Here is a 19,877-nt window from a genome sequence, read left to right as displayed (position 1 = left end):
GTTTAAAGATGTCATCGGTTTGTTAATGAAATTGCCTTCAATTGGTGGTTGCGTCCCAGTTTGCATACTTACACTACATACTAAATTACACTCATTAATAGTTTGTAATCAGTAAGATTTTAGTTTAGTTTAGTTATAAATCAGTACATAATTATGTAATTTGGCCATGTTTGGCACACTGTTTACAACTTCCAGACTAATTCTAGTACCACATTCTGTTTAGGACCGAATCGGATGGGATGTATTGGTATTTTCTTTAAGAAATGCAAATGTAGTTAAAGATATTCAGTGGTAATTGAAAGAAGCGCGTTGTCCACTACCACTTTATTTCCATTTACTTAATGGAATCACTACCGTGGTGCAGCACCTATTCTCAGCACTGTCTGTGGAAAAGGCTGATCTGCGGAAGTCCTTTTCTTTGTCTCTGCTTTTGAGAGAGCAAGGGTCTTTTTTTCCACTCCCCTCTCTTTCACTGTGGTATTTTTCTCTTCCAAACCAGGCCCGGACTTGCTTTTTTCCCCCTCTCCTTCGTTCAGTTGTAAACGGTGTACAGACGAGATAAAAGAGCTTCTGTGTAGACCACATGAAAAGAGTCAGCGCTGTACATTCCAGTGCCAGCACCTCTGTCCAGACTCATTCGGCTTCCTCGGTTGCACAGATTACAGTTTAAAGCCTCAAGGCTTTGGGGAGGACGAGGAGAGTTTTAATCACGGGGCGAAGCATTAAGGGAAAAGCTTTCATCATCACCTGCTAGATCCTACCCTAGTTCCCTACCCCAGATCCTAACCTAGTTCTGTCCTTATTCATTTCTCTCTCTCTTTCTCTCTCCCTCTCTCTCTCTCTCTTTTCTCCCCCAGTAAGCATATGTACATTGCCAAAGACGTCTGTGATACCTCAACTGAAAAATGTATGCTATTACTTTAAGTGATCTAATTTTTGTCTGATGGGTTACTAAATGTGTTAAAAATGTGCGACAGGTTTTGCTTTTGTTGTAAACAATCTTTAGTAAATATCTTTAGAAAACAGATTCCAGGAAAAAAAAATCATAAACATCCCAATTTCTGTTAAATGTTATTCTATTCCATGTGACAAACACCTTAGAAGTGTATTGCAGATAAGCGAATGCTGTAAATCGTCAAGATAAAAATGCACAGACCGCAAAGACGTCTCTACGATGTGTGTGTGCTGTTAGAGCCTGTATTTCTATCGTGTTGTAATGTGTAAACGTAGAGAATGCGTTGTTTGAAACGGGAGGATTTCCCTGAGTCTGTGCATCTTTTCTTGAATGAAAACCCAACAGACCTGAAAAATAAGAGGGGGAAAAGAACGCTTAAATGACTATCTTTCAACTTCCCATATTTCACATGAGAGACATGACGACAGAGGGAGAAATAGAGGCTTAAATATCCCTGGTATTTCCCTCAGGTTTTTCAAATTACAGACTGGAGCTGTAGTCTGAGGGAGCTACAAGGCTAAATTGAGCATCCACATTTGCAACATGCAATTGGTTTACTGCTACTTTCCCCTTCTATAGAAAAAAAAGGCCAACCACAGTTTCCACGTCTGGACTCTATAGGTTGCTTTTTCACATGGGTGTATGTTGTCGGGGAGAGCTTTTCCCTGGCAACCGAGTTCATGTAGATTGGGCAGATTGAATAATGATTGGAAACGTTATTCATTAAAATAATTACATGTATTTTTCTAAGTGCATCTTCAGATGTAAAGCCATAGCAGTATAATGGGTTTTCTGCTGCTTTTGAGAGTTTTTACTCAAAATAACTCTATCGTTTATTTGTTAAGTGGTCTGGCATGAGAGCTTGAAATCTCTCTCTCAAGTTCTTAATGTCTTTTCTCTCATTATTTTCTCTAGCTGAACCAGGTTTCAGAGGACCCCTTAAAGAGGCCGGTGGTCTATGTCAAAGGAGCCGATGCTGTTAAACTGATGAACATAGTCAATAAGCAAAAAGTTGCACGAGCCAGAATCCAACATCGACCACCAAGGGTGAGAGTTCACACTTGTATTGCATGCAATAAAATATATTAGTATGCTAGTTATAGTAGGAACTTTATCTGTCACAACGTTTATCTACAACCCCATTTCCAGAAAAGTTGGGACATTTTGTAAAATGCAATAAAATTCACAATCTGTGACATGTTAATTCTCTTGAACCTTTTTTTTTAACTGACAAAAGTACAAAGAAAAGTTTTCCAATGTTTTCACTGACCAACATAATTGTATTTTGTAAATATAAAGAATTTTGAGATTGATGGCTGCAACACACTTCAAAAAAGTTGGGACAGAGGCAGGTGATAAAGTTTAGATTATACAGGCACTATAAAGGTTAGATTATACAACTCTTTTTTAACAGTCCACAATAAGTAGGTGAATTGGTAATAGGTGTTATCGGGGAATAACATACTGCTGGATTGCGCGATTGACCAATCAGAGTAAAGTATTCCACAGAGTGTAATAAAACTCTCTAAAAGTCGTAAAATGAATCTCCTTTAAAGTACACCATCTAGGGCAAGGTTGTGTTTGGCTGTTGCGTTATCACATGAGTGTCCCACAAAGAAAGTTGTATTTGAAAAAGTTTGTAATAATTTTTTTTTATGTAATCTTTTTTGCGTACACCTTATCTGTAAAATGTTCTGACATTTTTCTGTTGTTGTCTACAACAGCCCACAGAGTATTTTGACATGGGAATCTTCCTGGCGTTCTTCGTTGTGGTGTCTCTGGTCTGCCTCATCCTCCTCATCAAGATAAAGCTCAAGCAAAGACGCAGCCAGGTGAGGCTCCATAACGCATTTTGATACATATTTGATTACACTGTAACAATTCAAAGTTTTGACCTCATCGTCTCATGCAATTTGATTCATTCACAGAAGCGGTCTTGTTTCATGTCAGTGTACAATTTAAAGAAGTTTGTTTCTTGCCAATCCTGACATGCCTTCTGTACATAATTGTTTCCCCACCTGTCAGAGTTCCATGAACCGGATGGCTATTCAGGCCCTGGAAAAGATGGAAACACGCAAGTTCAAGGCTAAGGTCAAGGGTCAACGTGAGGCCAGCTGTGGAGCATCAGACTCCGTGAGCAGTAGTTCCACATCAGACTGTGCCATATGCCTTGAGAAATACATCGATGGCGAGGTAAATATCTTCACAAATGTTCAAAAGCTTGTGGGAAATAAAAAAACTCAATTAAAAAGGTTTTGCACACTGGCCAAATTTCCTCACTTTGTCAGTTCTCTAATATCTATTCCAAAACCAAATTACAGGCTAACAGATTAAAGGAATATGCCAAACCACTATTGCATGACCCTGGAAAATTAGTCATGCTTTCAAGTTTGTTTATTTTGGTTGATTTGGTTTATTCGGCAATGGACCTTTTTGAGGTTTTTGATAATGTTGTCTTAAACATCCATGTTTTGGCCTCCCTGTGCTTCTTTTGTCTCAAAATATATGAAGACTAATGCTGGTGACATTTTTTTATTCGCCTTTGTGGTTATGTGTCATGCTAAAAAAAAGGCACACAACAAAGAAATCAAGTCGTCTTAGATGCACAGAGGAAGTGGCGATATAAAAGGCTCAATGGCATCAAAGGGTTTGTCTGTGATGATTAAGAAAAGCAACAAAAGCGGGGCGGAAAGGCAGAGGGAGGGGGGATGAGTCATGCTTGGGGACAGAGAATGACTTCTGTGGGTGAGATCTGTGAAGTTAGGCTTTCTGTCTGAAGGCACAGGAGTGCATCTCTTCGAAAGGGATTGAGAATGTTAGCGTCTTGAGCACTGACATGCTGTGTAACGGTGGCGCCATCTACAGTTCACATGCACAATGTGGTATTTTTGCATCTAAAGCAGGGGTGTCAAATTCTGCTTTTGGAGGGCCACCTTCCTGTTAAGTTTAGTTCCAGCCCTAATTAAACACACCTGAACCAGCTAATCAAGGTCTTCCAGATTGCTAGAAACTTTCTGGCTAGTGTGTTGGTGCAGGTTAAAGTTCAATTCTCCAGGGGTGCTTCTCATTTCTTATTTGTGCATCCTCGTTTCCTTTCCACGCGTCTTAGCTCCTCTCCCTTAGGATGCGAGGGAAGGATACACCTGTGTATATCCTCGCTCATGACTCCTCAGGAATCTTCCTCGCTCCTCATTCATACTCCTCGCTGTGCAATTAGAGAATTGGGATGTCCTTCAAAATGGCTGAGTTCGATCAGTTTTCCAGGTCACGGGCTAGAGGACTGAGGCGCAAAGAAACGAGGAAGTATCAGTTTGAGTATTGAGAAGCACCTCAGGACATTGGCCCTCCAGACGCAGAATTGGACACCCCTGATCTAAAGAAGCTCTGTGACTTGGTAAAAGCATAAAATTGGGGCCCATGGTTATCTGTTTTTTGGGGTTTGCAAATATTGCATTTCAGGAAGCTTCAAAATGTCATTGCAATAACTGGGCGGCCCACAAAAATGTTAAGACAGACCTGTTGACCTCACAAATCTTCTCCTCCACACTTGCAGGAGTTGAGGGTTATCCCTTGTGCACACCGATTTCACAAGAAATGTGTGGACCCTTGGCTACTTCAGCACCACACTTGTCCACACTGCAGGCACAACATTATTGGTGAGCATCAGAAACCGGCTAATAAACTTGTCAAATATGTCTAAATAATGGGTCTTGATTCAGTTATTTTTTTTAACTGTGCATTTTTATTTTCTACCAGAACAAAAAAAGGGAAACCCAGGTGCCGTTTGCCTGGATCCAGGAAACCCAGTCCACAGCCGCCAGCAGAGAGTTGTCCTCCCTGTTCATTATCCAGGAAGAGTGCACAGAGCTGGACAAGTGACAGCCTACCCTACACGGACCAGCATGGACCCCCATGGCAACCCCATCACTGTTTTAACAGTGGACCAGCACCCTGAGCAGGGCCTCTATCCTTCACAATCTTCCTTTATTCGGGGTTACCCTGCCCTCCATTTGGACCGCACACTAAACCCGCACCATTGCGGCATGGAGCATCGTGGCCCTGCTTACCCACAAACCCATACATTCAAACGGCCCAAATTCCATGGACGCAACTTTTCTCGTGCTGCCTGCTTTTCCCAGTACGAGACCATGTACCAGCACTACTATTTTCAGGGCTTGACCTTTCCACAACCTGAAGGTCAGCCTGGTAATGGACTACACAAAGGTCACAGTCGACCCTTCCAGCCAGGACTTTTGTATCCTACTGTGGTGCACATGGCACCGGCTTCCTCTTCTCGTCTGGGTGACTCCGGAAGCACCTCAGGACTTAGTTGTTACCACGGGCACCGCTCCGTGTGTAGCGGTTACCTTGCAGACTGTCCTGGAAGTGACAGCAGCAGCAGTTCGGGTCAGTGCCACTGCTCCTCGAGTGACTCCATGTTGGATTGTACGGAAGTCAGCAACCAGGGCGTATATGGAAGCTGTTCGACGTTCCGGAGTTCGCTAAGCAGTGATTATGATCCCTACGTGTACCGAAGTAAGAGTCCGTGTCGGGGATCGGCTGGGGAGGCTGGGACGCTGTTTTCTGCCGCCCCTCCAGCTGATGACATTTCGGCCCCAGTATCAGGGATGATGGACTGCCTACAACCTCCAGTTGGAGCGTGTTACAGTTCTGGGGACCAGTTGTCTAACTGCAGCCTGGAGCCCAATTGTAGTAACCACTCTTCAGTGGAAACCAGGGAACTTACTAGCACTACCTCAGCCGGGCCCCTAGAGGGCTCTGTGGCAGAAAGGAGCCACAGCTCTGTGAAGCCTTGTGGAGAGCAAGGGGTAGCTTGCAACTGCTGTTTTGAGGTACCTAAATTACACTTAGAACGTAAAGGTAAGGAAGGAGAAGACCGAGGACGCTGCAGATGGGCCGCAGAGTCTCAAGCGGTCGCTTCCCCACAGAACTTTTATAGCGTTAGCACAGAGCAGCTACCGTCTCCAGATCATGTTAGCTATGACGGACTGCCGTGCTGCTTTTACACAGAGATGACTGTACACAGAGGAAGTGCTAGTAATTACGCTGAAGATTGTTCGGTTAACGTACAGTACACACAGACAGACAGTGACGGATGCATGGGTCAGGGTTGCTGTGAGCTAGCACAGCGAATACCCATAATTCCTGAGGATACAGACTGTGAATTAGGCTTGGGTCCAGAACCACAAACATGTTTGCTCCCTCCTAGACTTAACCTAGAGAGGGAAGAGAGGACTTCTGAGGAGAATTGTGACTTGTTTTTCACCTCAGGACAATGCAGAGGTCAAGTTTATCAGCAGCCTCAGGATGAGGAGGCGACAGCACTGTTTTCCTCGCAGTGTACTGGCGTGTCTGAAACACAAGGGGGTGGCAAAGCATCTTATGATAGATCAGGGCTCTGATAGGAGACCCCAAAACAGCACAGGCTCTTGAAAATCAATAAATGTTAAACTTTTAAATAGTTGTGTTGTCAAAACTCTGGAGTGTACTTATCAGAAATGGTTTGCTTTTCAAATTAAGATTTTACAATTGTACTTTTTTTTTTCTTTTTTTTTTTCAGTGTTGATCTTGTTCATTCCTGTGGCCTTCAGAATCTGTCACATCAACACAATGGTTATAGAAGTTATAGAAGGCAAAAGTACAAAGCTACATTACAGCTATATTTGAATTTCACATACTTCCTCATGCAACAAACTCAGAAATGTGAGTCATACAGAGCATCATTATATGAATGCTTTCTTGATTGGACTAGGACCAGGGATAATGTCTAAATGTATATGACTAACTTTTACGTTTTTATGACAATTTAGATTATGCCTAAGTTCCATGTTATTAGCGCTAAGATAATTTGAATGCTGTTTTTACATTCAGAATTGCATGCGAGCAGTAAGAAGTCATAAAGCATGTACGTACATCTCAGTAAACTAAATGATTTAATTTAGAGAAATAAAAACCAAAATGGAACACTTCATGTGGAGGGAGTGCACATCAGGTGCTGGGGTCATTCTCACCAACAACTTAGCTAGGTGTAAATCGGACTTGAATATGTACATCTCCCTCTTTCTCTTCCTCTCTCAGGGCCTTTGTCTTTTTAGTACAGAAACAGACCATTAGAAGAAAAAAAAAACACTTCCTTTTTTTTTTTTTTTTATACTTGTCAATGGAGACTACTGAGCTACATGTATATCACACCAAAGTTTAGTTTGTCTCCAGGGTACAGTCAAAACACCACTGGTTGAATTAGAACCTGACTACTCTAGGGTTAAAGGTGTAGGATGTCTAGTGTTTGACCCCTAAGTTGCTCTTTTTTTTTAAGCTAGCAGTTTGTCAGAAAGACGCCAAAGTATAATGGTTTAAAGAGATTGGAATGCAGTGGTATATATATATTTATATGTATCAAAAACCGCATAATTACCTTTAATAACTACACATTGCACTCATGCTTTACACATACACCATCATATCATCATGCCTTTCTGTTTTTACAGAGTATTTTATACTGTTTCTATGAAATGTACCCATACAGCTTACACAGGCGGTCATTTTAAAATAACTTTATTTATACATAGACTAAAACAGTGCCGTAACATGAGAATCTACTCTTGCCTTGCATAGAAATATGTACTGCAAATATAGCATTTTTTCTGGGTACTTGAGTCACTATTTAATATTTCGTATTGTTTGTAGCACTTAAGATTGTATAAAAGAAAATGTGTACAAAAATTAATATTTTTTAATTTTTTTAAAGATATAATTATTTTCTCCATTATCATTTTACAAATGTTAAAGGTTAGAGTTTGATCTGTGTATATTTCTGTATCTGTGTAGCAGCACATTTCATAAATGGAAATATGTTCTCTGAATATTTATTGACTAATATATTTATCTTTAAGCCATGTCTTATGTTCAGAGTGTCTGTGAGGTTCTTTTCTTTTTTCTTGAGATCACTAATAAGAGACTTTGTAAATACATGGTAATTGCACACAAGACGATTAAATATTCTCTGACCAAAAACTGATTTTAAAATTTTAGTACAGTTTTGTAACAAAGTGTACAAAGATCTTTAAAAAATATATGGTTTTATTAAAGTAAAAACACAATTGACTGTTTCATTTTCGCCAAGCACAACACATCACAGGGATGTTGTTCATGTTATGGACCAGTTCCACTGATACAAAAGTGTGTGGATTTGATTGAGTCCAGAAGTAGAACTTGCCCAGCATTATACTAATGAAGGGTAATTCATTGGGAGTGTTCATTACTAAACTTGCATTGTGCAGTGGGATAAAATAAAACATTGTCTTTTTTGTTTTATTAGGTCAGCATGTGGTTCCCAATGACCGAAAACCAAACACATTGTCCAGCTTGTACAAATAAAAATAGTGCTCACATTCCACCAGCTTTAACATTTTCAATATCTCAGGAAAACATTTCACTCAAACTTTAAAGAACATTTTAATCTCTTCCATTTTCACTTCAAAGGGTGAAATGTTTCAATATACCAACAGCATAAATACATGAACAAAGGACTTTCCATGCGGAGTTTCCTAAGAGCCAGTGCCTGTTGCACAAGTGTTTGATTTTACTGTCGTCCCATTGTTTGTAGAACTGCGCTCTTTCTTGTCAGAGTTCATTTGGAGAGAAAGCTATACTCATGTGTATGTAGTAGACAGTCACTCAGAGCTTGAATCCCGAATGAATGGCAACGATTCCTCCTGTCAGGTTAAAATACTGGACACACAAGAAACCAGCATCCTCAATCATTTCCTTGAATGTTTCCTGTGGAAGACGTATGATAAAGGTTTTTATTCTATATACGTATTTATACGTATTCTATACGTCTATTCTATCTTAGATTACCATAGTTCAAATGTTATTTACAATATTGTAATACTTTTGAGTTTTCAGGATATTTTAGCATTGAAAAGCTGCAAAAATAAAACAAAGGATGTGCCCGAAGGCTAAATCTGAATTTGGATAGTAATAGCGAGCGCGCATTCAAAAGCAATTTCAATACACCACATATTGATAGCTGCTTCCTGATGCCCGCAAATTATATACAATATAATTAACCAACCATATAATTGCAAAAACATTGAAATAATTTTTTTTCCTCCCTTCTCATATATAATTTTTTTTTTTTTTTTACATCACCATGTCATTGGTGTCCCAATGTCAAGGGACATTGTCCCTTTAGGGTGAGGAATGTCTAATTTCCCAACATAGTATTCAGCTTCGGGTACATCCCTAGCATGGACAAAATTTCAGTGTGGCTTTCACATAAAGAAAAATAATGAAATCCTGAAGAAAAATAAAATTAAAAATGATCCCTTACTTGATGAGTTCTTAAATTTCAACACGGTTTTATTTAAGGCAAAATGAAGATATTTGGATCAAAGCTACAAGGAAATTATTGCACTTGGACAAAAAGTCTTCTAAACACGTATTGTGCCATGTCTCTTATGCCTATTAAATAGTTGTATCACTAAGGAATGTGGATTTTGTTTTTTTGTTACCTGGTCTGGGAACTTTCGGATGCTTTCCACCAAATATTGATATGATTTCCAGTCTCCAGCGATCACTTCACCCAACACAGGGATCATCTGAAAACTATATGTATCATACAGCCTGCAAAAAAATAAATAAATCATGGAGCAATTCACATTCACATACTATGCACTGTGTATACCCTCTCTAAAACAGAAAAATTTGATGTGCATCTAAAAGTGCATAAGTTATTACAAAAAAAGAATGATTAATGATTATAATATTTTTTAGTATAGCACAATATACAATACATATTATTCTAAAGTGTGTTTTTAAAGAAGTGCCTAACAAATCAAAGACTGTGTTAATGACTGGCAAAAGAGCCCTAAAAAGACATGATGATGGAAAAAAATATGAAATGGCACGAAAAAAAGAATATTTCAATGGTTTTGCGTTCCCGTTCCCGTTCACTCACAAAACTTTTGCTTTCAAAAGCATTTACTTATTTTTCCTCCGTCACCATGTCCCTTTAGGTGCTCCGTAAAAATAAACGTCAACTGACAATATAAAAAAAAAAAAACTTTTTTTATAGCTCATTTTATTTCAGCTAGTTTCCCAGGCAACATTTCTCATTTTCATTAAGTTCAACTTGTACAAAAATAACTCAAATGCACAAAAATAACAAATTAATACTGAAATAAAAATGAATAAAAACAATATAGACATATAAACAAAAAACACAAAAATTACAAAAGCACACAACAAAATTACTAAAAATGAATTCTATAATAATGATACTAAAATAACAGTGTTTCAATGACCTTGCGAGAAGAGGGTTGGTCACTTTGCTGAATTCTAGACACATGAAGCGTCCGCCTGGCTTAAGGACGCGCAAAGCCTCTTGTAGAGCCTGCAAACAGAGACGTCATCTTGGATATGGAAATGAATAAATGATAACAACATGAAATGCAGTATGTTTTATATTAGATAGCAAGACACACAGATCATAAGTAGCAGAGCAATATGGGCAACAATTCGAAGTTAAATGGCTTTCAAGACTTATTTATTTCAGTGTCTATTTTTAAACTGTTCAGCAATCTGATGTGAAGTGCAGAGTCTTTACTTGCTCAATGTGGGTGACATTTCTGATGCCGAAGGCAATAGTGTATATGTCAAACTGATCGTCATCGAACGGAAGCTCTTCTGCATCGCCTGCGACCCATGACAGACCTGCAAGCATGCGACAATGAAATCAACCATTATATTTCACTCCAAAACATGCATGATCATGTCTTTGGTTGCAGATGATCATACCTGTAGTGATTCCTGCTGTCTCCGCCTTTTGTTTTCCAACTTTGAGCATTTCTTTATTGATGTCACACACCACGGCCCGTGACTGTGGAGGCCCTGCATCGTCGGACACATAATGTTCAGTGATGTCCTGCCACGATGGTGTCTGACGGGATTTTGCTCTTAGCCGCTGCTGACGATCATACATTGAGTGTGTGTACTCCAGGAAGCGGAAAGAGATGTCACCTACAGCAGAATAGCACATTTCTGAATTTGTACGAACATCTAGGGCAGCGGTTTTCAATCTTTTCGGTGCCATGGACCCGAAATATGATCATCCCAATCCTAAAATTTAAAAGGCAGCTATATATTTTCATGTATAAGGACCCAATTTATTCAGTGAAAAATCATTATGTGTAAAAATGTAAAATATAATTTGGAAAATAATTAGATTCTACTGCGTTACATTACATTTCTTTTCTAATCATTTATGTATTTTATTTTTTAATCACATTTTTTATTTTAATTATCTATTATTTTACACTGTTTTTCTCTCAGCTTTTCCACGGTCCAAATGTATGTTTTTGAAACCTTTTTGCTTTAAATGCTTTGGTCAGTTCAGGAATAATTTATACAATTTTATATTATTTATATGAAAGAATTAAAAGAGCGGTTTCATGTCCATCCTTGTATTGTTCAACTTGTCGAGGTCGATATGGGATCTAGAAAATAATTAGTAATAAGTAATGCAATACTTTTTAGAGAGTAATTAGTACAGTAATCTAATTACACTGTTGAAGATGTAATTAGTAGCTAGTAATGAATTACTCTTTCAGAGTAACTTACCCAACACTGATGTTCAAAAGCACATTAAAAGACAATTAATATTTAAAAGACACTTTATATTCAGTAATATTATAAATGTTATTGCATTGACAGTATTGAAACTGAGCATAATTTTATTGCACTGAATTGAATCAACACTGATCTGACTAAAGCTGAATAACGACACTATTGCCTTCTGTTTATAACTGAATTAGGCTTGTTTCATAATTTGACGAACTTTGCACTAAACTGAATCAACATTTAAAGCTGCAGTCCGTAGTTTATCCTCTTTGTCGCCATCTCTGTTCGAAATCTGCAATTGCAGTTATTCGCGGAATTATCAACTTTACGTGGATTGTGCCCCGGCACGGCACAGTACGGATGAATCCAATGTTTAGAGGAGAATGTGCGGCTGTCAGTCACTGCGCCGGTGTGGATACTGTCATTCGCAATCACAGATTCTACTTTTTGGAAGTATGACCAACATAAGAATTTTCACCGGAAAATGTCGTCTGATCAAGTAAGTAACATCCACTTTTGTTCTGACCAACTAAGAGAAAAAAAGCATTGTGTAAACAGTAAATCACGCTGATTAAATCTAACGATCGCTCATCATATCACGTCAAACCGTGCAAATTATACTTTGTTCTCAAATTGTTAATGTTAACAACATCAGCATTGCGTGACTACATTTAATCCCCTCCGATATTTATCCTTGATTTCACATGGTCCCGGTTGCAGTCTCTTTTTTTCTTTTGCATTTTACAACGGGTGAATCTCCAGTTGTCACTGGTGATTGTCGTTTGATCCTTTCTGGATCCTCCATGAAATTGCTAAGTTTAATTATATCAAGTGCTGTGAGAAAAGGCTATAAATCTCCACCACCAACATCCTCACACGCAATATAGCCTGCTAGCCGAGACATCTTCTTTATATGTACAGATGTGACGTAATGACGCAAAGACATGCTCGAATTTCCCGCGGAAATCCACCAGTACCTCTGGAATTAAAAACATTATTACAAGCTTACTGTCTTGAATCGAGCTAAGGCAAGCAGAGAGTTTTGAACACAGGCTGGTTATGTACTTGCTCAAAAAATTTTTTAGGATAATTTTTAACCCAAAAAGGTTACGGACTGCAGCTTTAACTGACTAATGACACTATTATCTTCTGTAGAACTGTTTTATAGTTCATTTCATAAATAAAGAACTTTGCACACGCTGCTATTGAACTAAATTGAGCTGAATAATGACACTATTGTCTTTTTAGAGCTGCCTTTCAGCTGAAATTGTATTCGTTTAATAATTTAAGAACTTGGCAGCATTAATGCTGTTATTTTCTTGTTTATTACTGTGAAGCTGCTTTAAAACGATCTGTATAGTATAAAGCTCTAGATAAATAAAATTGAAATGAAATGAAATAAAGAACAAGTGATAGTTTTGATTAACCTGTGCCACCAGCCGTGTCCAGTAGCCGTAGTCCCGGCTGAGGGTTCATAATGTGCAGCAGTGTGTCTTTCCACAATCTGTGGATTCCCAAACTCATGGCGTCATTCATCACGTCATACTTCTCGGCCACACTTTCAAACACCTTATACACTGACAGTTGAAAAACAACGAGAGAAATGGAAATGTCATGCATGCCTAGTGGAAAGGTTCTAGCACACACTATCTAATATCAAAAACTCCATTTAAACACGTTTAATTAGGCATAGACAACTAATCATACTAATGAGCATACATAAACAACCATACCAAATATGAAGGCAGATACAGTTGCCAGTAGATAGTTACTTTCCATATACTTGAACAGAACAACTAAAAAACCCAGTTTAATTTGGTTTAGGTATGTGACATTTAGGTAGCAGGACACATAAACGTATCATGTAATATTGTCATATATTCTCTTTTGAGTAAATCAGTCAAACAGTCCTAATAAACTGATGTGTGTAACTCACCTTTCTCTGCTTTCTCCTCCTCTGGGACTGTTTGGAATCCAAAGTGCGTACTTCTGCCCTCTGTGCTATCGCTATATCCTCGACACCCTGTGATCCCAGCACGACAGCATAAATGTTTGATTCGACACCGTGAAACATGATGAATATTTCGCGTAGAATCGGAGAAAAATCTAAGTGCCCTGATGGAGGCCGCCATGTTTCTCTCAAGTTCAGTTGCGCAAGCCCTGCGTCATAAACCCGTAAGGCGACGAGTTGTAGTTCCGGCGGATCTTTGTTGGACTACAAACATGTAGATATTTGATCTCCACCTGCCAGAGATCAAATATTCAGTAAATATTAACAGTAGTAAAAACTATGGTGCTTGACAGCCGTGCATAAAAAAATGGACCCCAAGTTAATGACGTCTTGATTAACTTTTGTTATTACCCTCTTTTAAAACATCTTTATTGGCAATTTAAAGCCCACACATGTGTGAGCCATGCGAATGAGCCAAATGTATTTTTAATGTATGTGTGAAAGCTTGTTCTGTGGGGACAGGTTTGTTCACAATGATCAAAATTATAATAAAAACATAATTTTACTTTATGGAATATGTATAATATTGTAGGCTTATATATATTTTTGTTGCGTCTTCTAACTATTTAATCTTGTCACACAAACGAGTTGGTAAATCTTTAAAAATGTATTTAGGCTAATCATTTCTAAAATGTTTTATAGAAAGATTTATTAGGCAGAAAGATTTATTGATAGATATTTCTGGATTTCTAGCTTTATTTATTTATTTATTTATATTTAATGGTATTATTTTACTTTTTATTATTGTGTATATTCTTTAATTTTGTCCCTTGATGTAATTACTATTCTTTTTTTATTGTATCACAGCTAACTGGGAAATGTTTATGCTGTGGCAATTCAAGTAAAGACACATTACCAGATTAAACAAAAACAAAAAATCTAACAGAGATGTGTGTATTTCAATGTTTTTCTTCTAACACCGCTAAGACTCCACGAAATGTCATGTCATCTAAACATTTGTTGTTTGAATTAATGCAACTGCTTTTCATAAGGGAAAGACATGACAATAAAGTATGTGTTAAGTAACCCACACCAGTAGGGGGCACTATAGGATTCATAGTCATGCTTGTTGAATACGCAGTGCCTCTGACTGAGCGGATTCCATTATCTGTGGTATTTAACGAGTAAAGGCTGATTGTGTTTATTGGCAATCAAACAAATCACCATGAATTTAATAGATGCATTAGCTGTGAGTGCATCATTTATTCAGATCAGTAAAAAAAAACCTCATTGATAAATTGTATTTATTTTGTGATTTATGTTTGTTGCATTCTGAATGTGTTCACCTCACATACCATGAACATCTGCAGGTGGGCAGCCACACACACACACACACACACACACACACACACACAGGGGAAATGGCTTACACATGGGGCCTGTAATACAGGCTTTGTTTGTGCATCCACTCTACGTCTGGTAGTCATTTTATCTGATAAGCATTTAAGCAACGCAGAAAACATCAGAGCTGAATTTCTTCCTTCCTTCACTTTTTTTTTTTTCCTCTTCAGCAGATGTTGTTTTGGAGGTCTGTCTAGTTTTCAACTACATGCTTGTTTGCATATTTCCCCCTTTGTCATGTCTGTTTAATGAAACGCTGTGGTTGTGCATGAAACTTTGGTCATCTTACAAGCAAATTTTGGAGTCTCCCGAAGGATCTAATTTGCATTGTAAATTCCCTCTCTCTCGCTCTCTTCTTACTTCTATGTAAATGATTGCATGACATCATTAAAAAAAAATAGCATTAGTGACAACTCATGACAAAGCAAACACGACAGGCATAAGAAACATGCATATTTATTTTCGCACTCAGGACACATTAAATAAAAACTACAAAGGTAACTTATACAAAAGATAGATTATATCCCATTTTACATCCAAAATAACAATAATTTATGGTATAAATTAAAATTCTCACTATTTTATTTACAACTCCATGAAAACAACATCTTTTTTTATTATCCCTGGAAGCACCCTTTCCCAAAATTGTAGGGATTCCTATCTTGGTTTCTCAGAAGGAAGGCCCAGTGGCATTGTGATAAACCACAGAAGGATATGACACTTTTTTTTCCACTGCTAAAAGTGTTACGACGTTCGGCTTTGCAAGCTAAATGGACGCCTGGTTTCTGCATTATTCACCATCCTTTCCAGATGAATATGACCTTGCTGGATTTAACCTGTCACTTTGGGTTTGTCTCTCTCTCTGTGACCGGTGACACTTTAGTATGCATGGGCAGCCTCAGGCACTGCAGAGCTAAGGTTATGATGAAGTATGCATTAATTAACAGAGTGCAGACAAACACACTCATATTGAGGTAAAGCGAGATCTTTGCACTTGAATTGGGTGGGTGGCTTGCTTAACTGAGGTCTTATTACAGATTTGTTTTCTTATACAAGGTATTGGTTTTCAAAAGATGCAAGTTGTGATATAATCATAGTTTTAAAAAGGTTGCCCCTAAAACATTACACAAGATAAGTACTTCAGTAATAAAGTGCAAAATGTAGTGATTTTGTTAATTCGTTTTTGTCGGTACAGCATTAGTGACATACCCACAAAAAATGCAATGCTGCTCCCCCATGTGTCAGATTATATACTGAATGTTCTCAAAAGGGATTTCTGAATGAAGGGCCTTTACAATATCACTAAAACTTACATTAAGTACTACTCACAGCACTAAGTACAAAATGGTTGACCTGTGACTAATGGCTGTGCAAGTGCTGTAAACCGCAAGCTAAATGTCATGATGACACAACAGGATAGTTTACTCAGAAATGAAATTTCAGTTTTTTTGTCCATACATTGAAAGTCATTTGAGAACACTGGGCCTTATTCATGAAATTTTCAAAAATGTAAGAGTAAATTCAGAGTAATTTGTGACCGAATTCAGTCAGCCTCAACTTTGATAGTTAAACAATCGTTTGTAAAAAGGGACGCACATACACAATTGAATTAAAATGAATTATTACACGTAAGTGTTAAGCTTGCAGGCAAATACTATTGGTGTAATCTATAATAATAAAAAATAAAATGGATTACACAACCACTTTCAATAATTAGTGTTTTATATATAACGCTTATTTCCACATTGAACTAATGTTAACATCTGGATGTTTTACGCACCATGTACCACAATGTTGGGAGCAGGTGTACGTTTTTTTCCATACCAACTAACATTACAAAAAAAATGAACACTTTCGCTTTAGGAACAATTTTGCACAAAAGATTTTTCATGAATGAGGCCCAATGTTGTTTTGGATCCCACCGACTTGGACAAAAACAATTGAAACATTCACTGAAAATATCTTCTTTTGTGTTCTAAGAACGTTATACATGTTGACAGAATTTTCACTTTTGGGTGAACCAGCCCTTTAACCGGTTTGCGCGTTCCTTTGCAATCCTCGCAGCTAGCAGTGCAGTGATCCACATGGTTTTTGGCTGGCTGGAAAAGTGCTTCAGAATGTGAGAGCTCGAGTTGTGGTAAAGGGGGAGAAAGAGCAAATTGTTTTGGAAGAATTTCACCACAGCCTCTGTTGGGGAGTGAAATGAAAGGGGATGACGTTTGATTGTTCCCACATAGAATTACACAATGTTCATCACAATGCTTCTCTTGCTCAAGTCGAAAACCTGACAAGAATAATATGCCCCAATGACACCCACAGGACTACATTTATCTTGAGAATCCCCAAGAAAAAAAAAAAAACACTCCCTTAGTGCCTATTCTCATTTGCAATTCAATGCTCCAAAGGATCAATGTTTTTACATCATCGATACATTATGACAGCTTAAAAGACAGACAAGAGTTTTTTTCAGTCCTGAAGGCACTTAAAGGCAATGCAGAAAGATCAAAACCCAACACAAACGATGAGAGACGAAAGCGAGGTCCATAGGGATGTCTGAACTACAGCTCGTTTTGAACATTGCCCAACTTGTAGCAATTTCAGGCTTTGGTTCTCCGCAGTCCATCTCGCCGATTCTCTCTCTCTCTCGACTGTTTTGTTGTTCACTTTGAGTCTGAATTGCTCTCGACATGATTGTGACATCAATCCTCCGCCGGTTCAGCCAGCTCTCTTACATCTGAAGAAAGGAGTTCTGTGATCCTCAACAACAGGTGACCTACATTAGAGGTTAAAGAGCGAATGAAGCAGAATCGTATCTCTCGTCCAGAGGGGCTCCGTGGATTTTTTTTTCTTTTTCTTTTTCTTTTTTGGTTATGTAAGTGGTTTTGTCTTTCAGTGTGCTCCACATTGGAGTCTCACGCTTTCTTTAATGCAGACGCTTATCTGTTGATCACTTCTGTGAAAGCAGAGAAAGAAACAGCTGGGCCACTTTATCCATTTTTCGCCATTGGTCATTTGTTCGTTTTGGTCTGTGGCAACAGAAACATTCCAGCACTCCTTTGCTAATCAAATCGCTTGGTTTATATGTGCACCTGTCACATGATTTGTTGAGATGCAAATTGAGAGTAAGCGCATTGGCCAGCTCATTTTGCGCAGTTTATTTGTTTCTTACCAACAACCGATTGGCACGTTTAGACTGGGCCCTGCGCTGGTCATTTGAAGTGAAGTAGGGATCGGTCGGATCCCTTTTCAACGCCCAGCAGCAGAAGACCAGCATTGCGTACAGTGTGTGCATCTTTTAGGGGGCTAAAGCAGCCGTAGAGGTCAGAGGCGTTGAGGTTAGTTTCCCACGAGAGGGCTGAGGTCTCCATGGTGGTTCTTGAGTTTCTTCTTAAACAGAGAGATGGTGGAAGGTCTGTAGAAGATGATCCAGGGTTCAGACGTAGTGCTCTGCGCACACGAATCTGACCCGCTGATTGACGGGATGGATGGGGATCTGAGAGGGGGCGATAAACACAAAAAGACGATTGATTCACAACACACTTTTATGTGCTGCAACATGCCTGGTAAAAACCAAATGACATGCAAATTGTACAGGCGAACATCCATTATGAGCAAAATAGACTCTATAAATCTGACAACAGTGCAGTGATAAACCTGCACAACTTCCTTGTACCCTGCAATAAAACCTTCTATAAGCTAGTCAGTTTCATCACAGTTCTTCATCTCATGCTTAATAATGGCATTTCAAATCGAAAAACTTTATAAAATATATTTAGTTTGTAGCATTTGTACTTACTTTACAGTAAGATGCAGGAGCAGCTTAGCTACCATGGCTATGACTGTTAGCGTTAGCAGAGCAGCTAATGCGTAGATGGTCCACACTGTAAAACATGACATGTTTATTAGTGACAGACAGTAAAACTAATGCAGCCTCATAATTACAGTTGTACTAAAAGGGAAGGCTATCACTAGCGAAAACTCAAGTACTAGTATAAAGAGTGGCTAGCTTTAGAAATGTAAAGCACAGAGCTAACAGCTAAAATTTGAAAACATGATAACCATTTCGCCAGCTCCAACATTACAGTATGATAAATCATAATGTATTAATGTGGGATCTCCCAAGGAAGCTTTCACAGTCTTTTTGTTAAATTTATCTTTTAACAGTCGTGGCTAATGTTACCACAGCATATTATAGTAACAGTAAATGTAGTTATTAATATTCAATATACCCCTTCAACATGTGTTTCACAGGGGAATTTACATGGGATTCACACAAACATGTTCCAAAAGCACACATTTACCATGTGCAAAACACGTTTCCCATGTGGTTTTTCTGTAAGGGTATATTTATTGAAATACTGTGTTATTAGACTAGTTTTGTTATCTTTAATATGTTTAAAAGCATTTCTGATTTAAACTTTAATAGCAAAAATGTTTTCAGAAGTTGTGGCATATACACTTCAAAAAAGATTTAATCCAATAAATTCTACTGTTGAAAACCTTGAGATCAGTAAGATTTTTTAAAAGTCTTTTATGTTCACAATTTATTTGATTAAAAATACAGTAAAACAGCAATATTGTGAAATATTATTACGATTTCTGTTTGAATATATTTTAAAATGTCATTTATTCCTGTGATGTCAAAACTGAATTTTCAGCATCATTACTCCAGTCTTCAGTGTCACATGATCCTTCAGAAATCATTCTAATATGCTGATTTGTTGCTCAAGTAACATTTCTTATTATTATTAGTGCTTATGGTAATATTGGAGTATATAAATCAAAAATTGTAAATATATTTTTTTCTTTCCTTGTCTTAATTTTTGTAACTAGATTAGTTTATTAAATAAATTTCCAGTATACTTGCAAACAAATACATAAATATCAAGATATATATTGAATCTGAAAAGTACAGGTAGTTACCAT

The 19,877-nt window shown here is 38.0% G+C and overlaps 3 protein-coding genes and 1 long non-coding RNA gene across 6 annotated transcripts in view; 2 read left to right on the top strand and 2 right to left on the bottom strand.

Annotated features, from left to right (window-relative positions):
* Nucleotides 1–8,068, top strand: part of znrf3 (zinc and ring finger 3) — a 69,742-nt gene extending 61,674 nt beyond the window's left edge. The window contains exons 4-8 of the mRNA XM_084413825.1: nt 1,871–2,002; nt 2,680–2,787; nt 2,981–3,148; nt 4,509–4,611; nt 4,712–8,068. Of these exons, the coding sequence (XP_084269951.1) occupies nt 1,871–2,002; nt 2,680–2,787; nt 2,981–3,148; nt 4,509–4,611; nt 4,712–6,378 (2,178 nt within the window). The 3' untranslated portion in view covers nt 6,379–8,068. The remainder of the gene's footprint in view (nt 1–1,870; nt 2,003–2,679; nt 2,788–2,980; nt 3,149–4,508; nt 4,612–4,711) is intronic.
* Nucleotides 1–19,877, top strand: part of LOC311293219 — a 267,232-nt gene that overhangs the window by 242,119 nt on the left and 5,236 nt on the right. The gene's annotated exons all lie outside the window — the stretch shown is intronic.
* coq5 (coenzyme Q5, methyltransferase) lies at nt 8,269–13,754 on the bottom strand. Its single transcript, XM_084413826.1, has 7 exons — nt 13,536–13,754; nt 13,027–13,176; nt 10,778–10,999; nt 10,587–10,693; nt 10,285–10,373; nt 9,493–9,604; nt 8,269–8,755 (listed from the first exon to the last, which is right to left on the bottom strand). The coding sequence occupies exons 1-7, from the start codon at nt 13,729–13,731 to the stop codon at nt 8,654–8,656; spliced, it is 978 nt and encodes a 325-aa protein (XP_084269952.1). The 5' UTR covers nt 13,732–13,754; the 3' UTR covers nt 8,269–8,653.
* kremen1 (kringle containing transmembrane protein 1) overlaps nt 17,818–19,877 on the bottom strand; it is a 65,951-nt gene continuing 63,891 nt past the window's right edge. For all 3 annotated transcript variants that reach the window (XM_084413331.1, XM_084413332.1, XM_084413333.1), the window contains exons 9-10: nt 18,748–18,832; nt 17,818–18,444 (exon numbers count right to left, since the gene is read on the bottom strand). In XM_084413331.1, coding sequence (XP_084269457.1) covers nt 18,288–18,444; nt 18,748–18,832 — 242 coding nt within the window. In that variant the 3' untranslated portion in view covers nt 17,818–18,287. The remainder of the gene's footprint in view (nt 18,445–18,747; nt 18,833–19,877) is intronic.

This window comes from Rutilus rutilus (genome assembly GCF_951802725.1).
Source record: "Rutilus rutilus genome assembly, chromosome: 7".
Lineage (NCBI taxonomy): Eukaryota > Metazoa > Chordata > Actinopteri > Cypriniformes > Leuciscidae > Rutilus > Rutilus rutilus.
This window is presented reverse-complemented; position numbering and strand designations above follow the sequence as displayed.

Excerpts from the sequence above, each read along its gene's own strand:
- coq5 (XM_084413826.1), bottom strand. The coding sequence starts at position 13,731 with ATGGCGGCCTCCATCAGGGCACTTAGATTTTTCTCCGATTCTACGCGA. Across the intron at positions 11,000-13,026 it reads GGACACGGCTGGTGGCACAG|GTGACATCTCTTTCCGCTTC; the intron begins GTTAATCAAAAC and ends ATTCTGCTGTAG. Across the intron at positions 8,756-9,492 it reads TCCGAAAGTTCCCAGACCAG|GAAACATTCAAGGAAATGAT; the intron begins GTAACAAAAAAA and ends CGTCTTCCACAG.